At 45.6% G+C, this 12086-nt stretch overlaps 1 protein-coding gene across 11 annotated transcripts in view; it reads left to right on the top strand.

Moving 5' to 3' along the window:
* GPATCH8 (G-patch domain containing 8) overlaps positions 1 to 7830 on the top strand; it is a 117683-nt gene extending 109853 nt beyond the window's left edge. For all 11 annotated transcript variants that reach the window (XM_072780844.1, XM_072780842.1, XM_072780850.1 and 8 more), the window contains one exon: positions 1692 to 7830. In XM_072780844.1, the coding sequence (XP_072636945.1) occupies positions 1692 to 5577 (3886 nt within the window). In that variant the 3' untranslated portion in view covers positions 5578 to 7830. The remainder of the gene's footprint in view (positions 1 to 1691) is intronic.
* Positions 7831 to 12086: the final 4256 nt, after the last annotated feature.

Genomic DNA, 12086 nt, shown 5'->3' with positions numbered 1-12086 from the left:
TGTGACTATCATAAATAAATAAAAAATTTTTTTTAAAAATCCCTTTTTATTCACCTTGAGGGTCTCTTTGCTGTAGGGTGGGTTTTGTGGCACAGTATAAATATCTCTTGCTATGTAAATCTTTTGGGTTCATATCTTCCATTACCGAGAGTCTAGATAGCAAGGGATTATCCAAATATATTTAGTTCCTGAGTTTAAGACAGCTAGTAGCTAGGAATCAGATAACGAGGCTTCATCCAAACAGATACCTAATTCTCCTCACTTCTTGAGTTTGGCTTGAAAGGTACCTCAAGTGTATAGTCTACACACTAAAAATTTCAGGCATGATGAGTTTAAAATACTGGCTTTGAGGCTCCTCCATGTTCCTGTTTTCAAAGCTGGGTAGGTGTTTGATAGCATCATGATCATTGTATAGAATGCCCAGAAATTACCACAAAACCAAAGCAAACGCTTTGTGTAGTGCCCAAGAAATAGGTACAGCCGCTTAGGTTTCTGAAACAGACATACTAACCATAGACTACCATAGAGAACCATGGTGGAGGTTTCTGACTATGTTGAACTCAGAAAATACCCACATTTTAAAAAATGAAACTTGAAAATACAGAGGAAATTAGAGGGTTTTTGGTTTGGTTTTGTTTTAGCTGGGTGAAATTCAACCTTTGTAAATAGATGTTCAGACACACGTTTGATGGCATACTGATGGGCAGGATGTTTCAGTAAGAAAGAAGAACAGGGGTGCCTGACTGGCTCAGTTGGTAGAGCATGTGATTTTTTTATTTCAGGATCATGAGTTTAAGCCCTACATTGGGTATAGAGGTAGATTACTTATAAATAAACAAACTTTTAAAAATGAGAAAGAGGGGCAGCCTGGGTGGCTCAGCGGTTTAAGTGCCTGCCTTCATCCCAGGGCATGATCTTGGAATCCTGGAATCGAGTCCCATGTTGGGCTGCCTACATGGGGCCTGCTTCTCCCTCTGCCTGTGTCTCTGCCTCTGTGTGTGTGTGTGTGTGTGTGTGTGTGTGTGTGTGTCTATCATGAATAAATAAATAAATAAAATCTTTAAAAAAAAAAAAAAAAAAAAGGTGAGAAAGAGGGGCAGCCCCGGTGGTGCAGCAGTTTAGCGCTGTCTTTAGCCCAGGGCCTGATCCTGGAGACCTGGGATCAAGTCCCATGTCGGGCTCCCTGCATGGAGCCTGCTTCTCCCTCTGCCTCTGTCTCTGCCTCTCTCTTTCTCTCTCTCTCTCTCTCATAAATAAATAAATAAAAATTTTTAATAAATAGATAGATAGATAGAAAGAAGAAAGAAAGAAAGATAGATAGATAGATAGATAGATAGATAGATAGATAGATAGATAGATAGATAGATATGGGATGGGTCAACCATACTAGGTGGTAACAACAGAAAATTGTGTGATATGTCTTTCCTTTTTAAATTTTAATCAGTTTAGGAAGAAATAGTAGTAACTGGCTGGCGCTGGAAATACAGCAAATTAGTAGATTAACAGTATGAGACTTTGCCTAAACTCACAGAGCAAGTTCTCTTTTTAGTACAAGGCTAGGAAACAGCCACCACTTAGTGTCTTTGAAGCCTACTGTAATGAATGGTGGAACATAAGAGATAAGTGCTAAGTAAGAAGTATGAAATGTGCCCCTAAACTTTTTTTTTTTTTTTCTCTAAACCATTGTGTAGTGCACCTGGAAGTGGTCCCATGTTCAGACCAACCACAGTGGCTGTAGATGAAGAAGGTGGAGATGATGATAAAGATGAATCAGCTACAAACAGTGGCACAAGTGCCACTGCCACTTGTGGCCCAGGATCTGAATTCTCCACAGATAAAGGAGGCCCTTTCACTGCAGTACAAATCACTAATACCACTGGACTGACACAGGCCCCTGGGTTAGCTTCCCAAGGCATCAGCTTTGGCATTAAGAATAATTTAGGGACCCCACTGCAAAAATTGGGAGTGTCATTTTCCTTTGCCAAGAAGGCTCCTGTCAAACTCGAGTCAATAGCATCAGTTTTCAAGGACCATGCAGAGGAAGGGACCTCTGAAGATGGATCAAAAGCCGATGAGAAGGGTTCTGATCAAGGACTGCAGAAGATGGGAGACTCTGATGGTAGCAGTAATCTTGATGGTAAAAAAGACGATGAAGACCCTCAGGATGGAGGGTCCCTTGCCTCAACATTATCTAAGTTAAAAAGAATGAAGCGAGAAGAAGGAGCTGGGGCTGCAGAGCCAGAGTATTACCACTACATTCCCCCAGCACACTGCAAAGTAAAACCAAATTTCCCCTTCCTACTCTTTATGAGAGCCAGTGAACAAATGGAAGGTGATAATAGTATACACCCAAAAAATGCCCTAGAGAGCAAAAAAAGCAGTTCTCCCAAGCCTAAGGGCTGTGTCAAGGTGGCAGTAAGCCAAGGAGCAGAGAAGACAGTTGATGAAGTCTCTGAGCAACAAACAGAAACCAGTGTCACAGAGCCCTCAGAGCCTGGAAGCAAAGCTGAGACAAAGAAGTCCTCAGGAGGGGATGTGAGTGAGCAGGATGTAGAGAGTGCAAGTCAGAAGGTTTCAGAGAACCAAATATGTGAGTCTAACCCTTCTAAAGAAACTTCTCAGATCACCACACCAGGGAAAGAAAGCCAGGAGGGACCCAAACATCCTACTGGTCCCTTCTTTCCAGTTTTGAGCAAAGATGAAAGCACTGCCCTCCAGTGGCCATCAGAACTCTTAATTTTTACTAAGGCAGAACCCTCCATTTCATACAGTTGTAACCCTTTATACTTTGACTTTAAACTTTCAAGGAACAAAGATGCCAGAGCTAAAGGGACAGAAAAACCAAAGGACATAGGCTCCTCAAAGGACCATCTCCAAGGCCTTGATGCTGGTGAGCCAAATAAAATCAAGGAAGGAGGAGAGAATATAGAACATTCCTCGGGAGGCAGAATGGATGTACCTGCTTCAGGGTCTGCCTGTAGCAATCTGAACAAGCAGGAACCTGGGGGTAGCCATGGGTCAGAGACAGAGGACACAGGGAGAAGCCTTCCTAGCAAGAAAGAACGATCTGGGAAGTCCCACCGACACAAAAAGAAAAAGAAACACAAAAAATCCAACAAACACAAACGGAAACACAAGGCTGACCCAGAAGAGAAAAGCTCTAAGACAGAGTCTGGGGAGAAGTCTAAGAAGCGCAAGAAACGAAAACGAAAGAAGAATAAGTCATCAGCTCCAGCAGATTCTGAACGGGGACCCAAACCAGAGCCCCCTGGGAGTGGTAGCCCTGCACCGCCCAGACGGCGGAGGCGAGCTCAAGATGCTTCCCAGCGGAGACCCCTCCCGGCTGAAGAAGGGAGCAGTGGCAAGAAGGATGAAGGTGGAGGTGGTGGTGATTCCCAGGATCATGGTGGCAGGAAACACAGAGGTGAGCCTCTGACTTCGTCCTGCCAGCGAAGAACTAGCACCAAACGGAGCAGCCGATCCAGCCATCGGAGTCGCCCCAGTAGTGGAGATGAGGACAGTGATGATGCTTCCTCACATCGGCTACACCAGAAATCTCCTTCCCAGTACAGTGAGGAGGAGGAAGAGGAAGAAGACTCAGGCAGTGAGCATTCCCGTAGCCGCTCCCGGTCGGGCCGGCGCCATTCCTCACATCGTTCCTCCCGGCGTTCTTACTCAAGTAGCTCAGATGCTTCTTCAGATCAGAGCTGCTATAGTAGACAGCGCAGCTACTCTGATGACAGCTACAGTGACTATAGTGATCGATCTCGAAGGCACTCCAAGCGCTCCCATGACTCTGATGACTCTGATTATGCCAGCTCCAAGCACCGGTCCAAACGGCACAAATACTCCTCTTCCGATGATGACTATAGCCTCAGTTGCAGCCAGTCCCGAAGCCGCTCTCGGAGTCACACCAGGGAGCGCTCAAGGTCCCGGGGCCGCAGTCGCAGCAGCAGTTGTAGCCGCAGCCGGAGCAAACGGAGAAGCCGCAGCACCACAGCCCACAGCTGGCAGCGGAGCCGAAGCTACAGCCGTGACCGCAGCCGGAGCACCAGGAGCCCTTCCCAGAGATCGGGTTCCAGGAAGGGATCATGGGGTCATGAAAGCCCAGAGGAGAGGCGTTCTGGTCGTCGAGACTTCATCCGCTCTAAAATCTACCGCTCCCAGTCTCCCCACTATTTCCGATCAGGCCGGGGAGAAGGTCCTGGGAAGAAAGAAGATGGCAGAGGAGATGATGGTAAAGGGACAGGTCCACCCTCCCAGAACAGCAATGTTGGCACAGGAAGGGGATCCGAAGGTGACTGCAGCCCTGAAGACAAGAATTCCGTCACTGCCAAACTGCTGCTGGAGAAGATCCAGTCAAGGAAGGTGGAGAGGAAACCCAGTGTGAGTGAGGAGGTGCTGGCCACCCCTAATAAAGCTGGGCTCAAACTCAAAGACCCCCCACAAGGTTACTTTGGCCCTAAGCTCCCCCCATCTCTTGGCAATAAGCCTGTCCTTCCACTAATAGGGAAGCTCCCAGCTACCCGAAAACCCACCACCAAGAAATGTGAAGAGTCTGGCTTAGAAAGGGGGGAAGAGCAAGAACAGTCAGAGACAGAAGAAGGGCCTCCAGGGAGTAGCGATGCCCCATTTGGACATCAGTTCCCTTCAGAGGAAACAGCTGGCCCCTTATCAGACCCACCCCCAGAAGAGCCAAAGTCTGAAGAAGCTACTGCTGATCATCCTGTGGCTCCACTAGGCACCCCAGTGCACTCTGACTGCTATCCTGGGGACCCCACCATCTCCCATAACTACCTCCCTGACCCCAGTGATGGGGACACACTAGAGTCCTTGGATAGTGGCAGTCAGCCAGGCCCTGTGGAATCCAGCTTGCTGCCTATAGCGCCAGACCTTGAGCACTTCCCCAGTTATGCACCTCCCAGTGGGGATCCTAGTATTGAGTCGGCTGATGGGGCTGAGGATGCTTCCCTGGCCCCTCTGGAGAGCCAGCCTATCACCTTCACTCCTGAGGAAATGGAGAAGTACAGCAAGCTCCAGCAAGCCGCACAGCAACACATCCAACAGCAGCTTCTGGCCAAGCAAGTAAAGGCCTTTCCAGCCTCTGCTGCCCTGGCCCCAGCCACTCCAGCCCTGCAGCCCATCCACATTCAGCAGCCAGCTACAGCCTCTGCCACCTCGATCACAACTGTTCAGCATGCCATCCTACAGCATCATGCGGCAGCAGCTGCTGCTGCAATTGGAATTCACCCCCACCCTCATCCCCAGCCACTTGCCCAAGTACATCATATTCCCCAGCCCCACTTAACCCCCATTTCCTTGTCCCACCTCACTCATTCAATCATCCCTGGCCATCCCGCCACCTTTCTCGCTAGCCATCCCATTCACATCATTCCTGCCTCAGCCATTCATCCTGGGCCCTTCACCTTCCATCCTGTCCCACATGCTGCCCTCTACCCTACCCTGCTTGCTCCACGGCCTGCTGCGGCAGCTGCCACTGCCCTCCACCTTCACCCACTACTTCATCCCATCTTCTCAGGTCAAGACCTGCAGCATCCGCCTAGCCATGGCACATGAGTTGGGGATTGGGAGCCCAGGTAGGGCCAGGGAAGGTGACCCATATATCTTCCCTCGGGGGTGTTGAGCCATTAATACCAGCAAGTACAAGCTGGGATGGGCAGTGTCTGACAGCCAAAGAATCAAGTTTTGGCTTGCAGGGGTGGTTTTAGATTTGAGGTTTGCTTTGGGTTTACTATCAGGGATTTTTTCCCCCCTTCCCCCTTTCTGTTTGTCCCTCCTCCTGTGTTTCCAAGCTAGGGAACACCAGTAAGTGCTCCCCACCCCTCTGCGGCAACATCTCCAAACTCGAGTTTGGATACTCGTCTCCTCCCTCTACTTTTTATCCTCTGCTCTCCCCTTCTGTAAATTTTGAAACATTTTCTTCCTCTCTGGCCGGCGGTTTGGCCATCTGGTCCTGCGCTCTCAATGTCTTTGACCATCCCTTGGTGACCTTATGCTATCCCGGGTGAGGTGGAAAGGGAGTCTGACCTGCAACTAGATGCTACTCAGGCTGTTATTCAATCCACTTCCCACACAAACAGCCACACATTGGCACTGTTGTCCTCATATCCCTCATCCCAGAAGAGATATCTGCATATCCCAGAAAAGAAGATGCTATCATGAATAGAAGCTATGCGGAACATAAAGTCACCCGTGTGCTTACCCAGAGAGGAGCTCATGTGTCTGAAGGGTGTATTTTCTTCTGTCATGTTGATGTTTCCTTCTTAATTTATAGGATTTTTTTTAATGTAAAAAATTGCACTGAACTCTATAAACGTAAATGCTGCTTTTTGTAGCTCATATAAAAAAAAGTTCCATATTTGTAGTATACTGCAATAATATTTTTTACATCCAGCTCTTTAAGTGATCCTTGTTCTGGTGGCTTTGTGTAAATATGTTTGCCCTAGTTGAATTAAGAAACTTTAAAGGTTATAAAATGAAAACAAAAAATAAAGTACCTGTTTTCTGCTAGATGCAAAAATGACTAAGCATGTATATTTTATCAAGCTCATGTATTTTTTGAAGTTATGAACTATAAAAATGTTAAAACAAAAAAAAAAAAGAACATTGTTTAACATTTTTTGCTGGGACAAAATGTTTAATTTGCAGTAAGAGGTGCGCCCCGCACTGGGATTTTTGAACTAATGGGCAGCAGTCGGCTGAGGGTGTCAGAGGGATCCTCAGTTATGACATCTCCCTCGTGCTTTGCAGTTTTATACAGAGAGGTAGGCCCACAGAGGAGGGAGAGATTTGAGAGCTTTATTCTCTGGAAGCAGTGAGATTCAGAGTGGTTGTCCTGGGGGGGAGAGGGGGAGGGTTCCTGGGTGCCTTGTTCCAGGCAGTCCATTTGCCTTCCTAATACTTAGCCCCCCTCTGACAATTTTTTTTTTTTAATGTGCCTTTTGGGTTGGCTAGAAACTGAAGTAGAAGTAGACTTAAGGGTCATAGAGTTGGGACAGTTTCTTCCTCTTGTTGGGAGGTGAGCACATTTACAGATACTGCAGATTCTTTTGCTTCATAGTTTCCATGCCTTCTGCCCAGCTTAGTTTAAGCAGTGAAGATGTTCTTTTTCCTTTTCTCCCGTGACACCTACCAGAGGAAGCACCACCTCAATTCCTCTTCCTCCTCTTGCCTTTCACCTGGGCTCTCAGAACTAATTAACATACTGACCCATTTATGTTGCCGGTCTCATCTTTGGCATAGTTAGCATTTCCCTACCTATTCCTGTGGCTAGAATTGGTTGGGTGGTTACTGAACAGGAAGAAACAAACCATACGTACTTGGGCCAAGGCTCTGCATTTTCTGCCTTTCTTCTCAGATTCCCAAAAGAAAAAAGTTTTGAGTGAGAAGCAAGGGCAAACAAGGCTCTTGACTGAGCCTCCTACCTGTTCAGTTCTCCTCATCTGAGTGAGAAGCATCACTTTTGATAACTAGCACTGGAAAAATGAAATCATCTGTTTGAAGTGAAGGGACTCATTTTTCTTTGCTTTCAGCCCATGTAAATATTTAAATAATACAGTATTAACATTTTTGTGCTGCTTCCCATTAGCTTGTAGATTGAGCCATACTCTGGCTGCCTCTCTACCTTCCTGGGGGCAGTTTTCTTTAAATTTTCAGAATAGTGATTTTAAAACTTAAAGGAAAAATAAAATAACCTATCCTTACTTACAAGCATTACAGATTGTATTTAACTTTATCACATATGATAGAGATATATATGCTGTAAAATTAGGGAAAGGAACTTTCTAATAAACCAATGATTTGTGGAAACTTGGCAGAGTCTGTCGTGATTGTTGCCCCATCCATTCAAGCTGGGAAGGGATGGAGTTACAGGCTACAAATAACGTGAAGTAATCAAGGAATAGATTCTTGTGAACGAGTTGCTTATGATGTTTGGAATTGAGCTTCTCAAGACAGCCTGCCCAAGTATAGAGGAAAAACTGCCATAGGAGGAAACAATAGTGGTTAATTTCCTTTCGGTCTTAGGTGGTATGTCTTGGAATGCACTTCCTTTCCACTCTTTCCCACAAGAATTTTCTTCTAGGTCTACTTTTTTCCTCAGTTTAGATATATAATCTCTGTGTGGTAGAGCCTATGGCATGGAGGTGCTTACTAAATGGGTTTAGAATTTCTGGTTTTGAAACTTTTAGGATTTGCGATGAACTTCAGGGTGATGGGAATAGGAGTCATCTGCCTGGCCTTTGCCTTCGAGATGGACATTTGTATACCCAACCAGTCTTGGATTAATCTTACCCTTTTAATACTACACTGCAATGCTTGAGAGCTACCTGGTAAAAGGAAATGTGCTCTAATTGTTAGAGCAGATAAAAGCCTCGGTCTCCTGTTTCCCAAAAAAAAAAAAAGAAGAGAAAGTTTAGCAACAAAAGCTAATGCCTGGGTGATTCAGTGGGCTAAGCGTCTGCCTTCAGCTCAGGTCATGATCCCAGGATCCTGGGATTGAGTCCTAGGTCAGGCTCCACATTCAGCCTGCCACTCCCCCTTCTCGTGCACTCCCCTTTCTGTCTCTCAAAATCTTTTTAAAAAAAAAGCTAACCATAGGTTTATAGTGATAGTTTCCTCTCTCCCTCAGTCTTTCAGGAAGGAGTAGTACAATGTTTCTTTCATGCTCTTTCATGCAGCTGTGTTCTCACCTTGAGGAAAGAGAAGCTGTTCAATTTGAACCTTATGTCGGATGCTCAGATCTGCCTCTTTTCATAAAATAGCAAAATCCCTGCCCAGAAAGAAGGCATGTTAGAAAATGAAAGTGACATTCTAAGCAGGCAGGGTGCAGTGCAAGAGGCAGACTGGCCTGTAGAGAGAATGACAGGGACATGTGCAGGTGTCTGATCCCAGTAAGGGTTTTTTCAGCTACCTGCCCTGGCAACATGGACATACTCCCCTCTCCTACACCCTTGATACCTAAATCAGGCCTTGTCAACCATTTCCATTCTTATTTGCCAGAAATACCTTCAACTCCCCTTTACCAGCTCATGTCTGTGCCACATTTTCCTGGCCGGCCTCACCAGGATCTAACTCCTTATCCCATTTAAGCTTACTTACCCCATGTAAGCTCTTCAGAATCTGGGTGTAATTCATTTTATATTTACTGCTTTCCAGTAAAATTGTAAGTTCAGGACAAGAACTGATTTTTATACTTTTTTTTTTTTTTTTTTTTTAGTCCTTTAGAGAGTTTTAGGTAGAGTTGAACACATAAACATTTTGACTATTTAAATATGAGCAAAGAAAATATTAAAGGAGAATTATGCAAGGATTTAACAAGGAAGCATCAAAGATGATAAAGGATTTTTATATATCTTCCACATCACCTAGCTCAGTGCTAGGCACATAGAAATTCAATAATTTTTTTTTTTTTTTTAAGATGCTATTTACTCAGAGAGCCAGAGACATAGGCAGAGGGAGAAGTGGCTTCCTGTGGGGAGCCCAATGCGGGACTCGATCCCAGGGTACCCAGGATCACAACCCGAGCCGAAGGCAGACCCTCAACCACTGAACCACCCAGGCGTCCCTGAAATTCAATAATTATTGACTTCACGAAACCTGAACAAAACTTTGGATTCATTGAGGAATTCTAGGACTCCACGTTGATGGGAAAGTGGGAGCACTCTGACTACTATCTCAGAAGGGAGATCAACCAGCTATGGCTCCAGAGGAATACCCATGAGAAACCAAATTCTCGAATTACCAAACTTCTCTCAAGTCTGATCCTTCACATAATTCCAGTTTCAGCTGATGGTATGTCCTACCAGCCAGTCAGGCACCAAAGCTTTGAATTACTTTGACACCTCCCTACCACATCCAGTTACTGATGGTGTAATCTCCCCTTTCTGATTCCTGTCATCAGTATCCTGGTTCAGGCCTCACCACCTTTAATGGAGGGGATTGCAGTGGCTGCCCATCTGATCTTCCCACTAAGTCCTGCCTTTTTCAGTTCGTTCTATCCACAGAGAAACCGTGTAATCATCTGAAATGGAGCACAATTGGTCAATGTAGCTCTTATTCCCTGACTTAAAAAATCTTTATGATTTTCCAACTCTTAGAGTTCAAATTTCTTAAGGCATTCAAGGACCTCCAGCGATTTGACCCCAGCCTTCCATTCCACCCTCATGCCCCAATCCTCACCTTTGGACACCCAGTGCTGAGTTGGCCACTTGCCTTTTCCCTATAAAAAATTTTTTTTTAATTTTTATTTATTTATGATAGTCAGAGAGAGAGAGAGAGAGAGAGGCAGAGGGAGAAGCAGGCTCCATGCACCGGGAGCCTGACGTGGGATTCGATCCCGGGTCTCCAGGATTGCGCCCTGGGCCAAAGGCAGGCGCTAAACCGCTGCGCCACGCCACCCAGGGATCCCTGTCTCTTCCCTATAATCGACCTCTATGGTCTTCTGCTCTCTTTGCTCATGTTATTTCCTGTGCCTGAAAACCTCTTCATTCTCAGACAGAAGGCAACATGGTAGAATGGTGAAGAACATGGATTCAAGTGTTTGAATCCTTGTTTGGCCACCCATTGGCTATGTAAGTTTAGGCAATTTACCTAAAACTATGTGCGATGGTTTCTGCATTTATAAAATGGGCATAATAGTACCTATTTCATAGGGTTGTCAAAAAGAACAAAGATAGGACTTCAGTTAGGCATAATGTCCACTCTTTTCAAGGCATTCTTCACTGTCCCTCTGCTGCAGTTACATGTGTTCATGTCCTAATTCTGAGCTAAGTTCTTTAAGGATCCCTGACCATTATCTTTGTATTTATCACTCAGTGCCTTGAGCAGAATAAATACCCTTTTTTAAAGATTTTACTTGGGATCCCTGGGTGGCGCAGCGGTTTGGTGCCTGCCTTTGGCCCAGGGCACGATCCTGGAGATCCGGGATCGAATCCCACATTGGGCTCCCGGTGCATGGAGCCTGCTTCTCCCTCTGCCTGTGTCTCTGTGCCTCTCTCTCTGTGACTATCATAAATAAATAAAAATAAAATAAAGATTTTACTTATTTAAGGGTGCATGGGTGGCTCAGTTGGTTAAGTGTCTGCCTTCAGCTCATGTCATGGTCTCGGGATCGAGCCCCACATCAGGCTCCCTGCTCAGTGGGGAGCCTGCTTCTCTCTCTGCTCCGCACTCGTGCTCTCTTTTGCTATCTCTCTCTCTCTCTCTCTCTATCTCTCAAATAAAATCTTTAAAAAAAAAAGATTTTTTTATTTGACAGCAAGCACACAAACAAGCGGAGCAGAGCAGCAGGCAGAGGAAGAGGGAGAAGCAGTCTCCCTGCTGAGCAGGGAGCCAAATGCAGCTGATCCTGGGATCATAACCTAAGCTTAAGGCAGACATTTAACCGACTGAGCCACCAAGGCCCCCCAGAATAAATACCTATTAAAGACCTCAGTGGGATGTGACAATATTGGGCTATACAGTATACAGCAGTAATACCACTTGGTTGAAGACAAGGAGAGAGTGGAAGGTAAGTATAGGACAGAATTAAGTATTCATTCTAGCAAATCATTGCATGCCCACCACAAGCTTAGCACTGGGAATTCAGCAGTGAAGAAAGTCCAGACTAAAGTTCAAGGAGCTTCTAATCTAATAAAGGATAGGATTTTGAGCTGTGTGCTGAATTATGAGAACAGAGGAGCTGAAAGGAAACCTGAATGGCACAGGATAGCTGGGCAGGATGCGATGATGGTTAAGTTTGGTTAGAAAATATAGAGCAGAAGGAGGATGTGGCAGTCTTCCTTTACTTGGAGCAGATCTCTTGAATTTCCTTACTGTGAAACTGCTTTTTGGAGGAAGACCTGCAGTGCCAATAAGACTTGTCACTCCTCTTCCTGTCCTCTAGAGAAAATTACCTTGCCTTTCTGCGCAAAACTACTTCTCTTTCCACTGTGTGACTTCATGTTTCCGTGCTCCCATTCAGTCTATCAGCAATACCTACTAAGTGTTGGGCTCTTGGCTAGGTCCTGGGGACACAGAAAGGAACCTTGCTCTCAAGGGAGTCGTGGACACAATCATGTCCATGA

The sequence above is a fragment of the Canis lupus genome, chromosome 16, assembly GCF_048164855.1.
Source record: "Canis lupus baileyi chromosome 16, mCanLup2.hap1, whole genome shotgun sequence".
NCBI classification, from domain to species: domain Eukaryota; kingdom Metazoa; phylum Chordata; class Mammalia; order Carnivora; family Canidae; genus Canis; species Canis lupus.
Note: the sequence above shows the minus strand (reverse complement) of the source record. Positions and strands in the feature narration are given on the sequence as shown.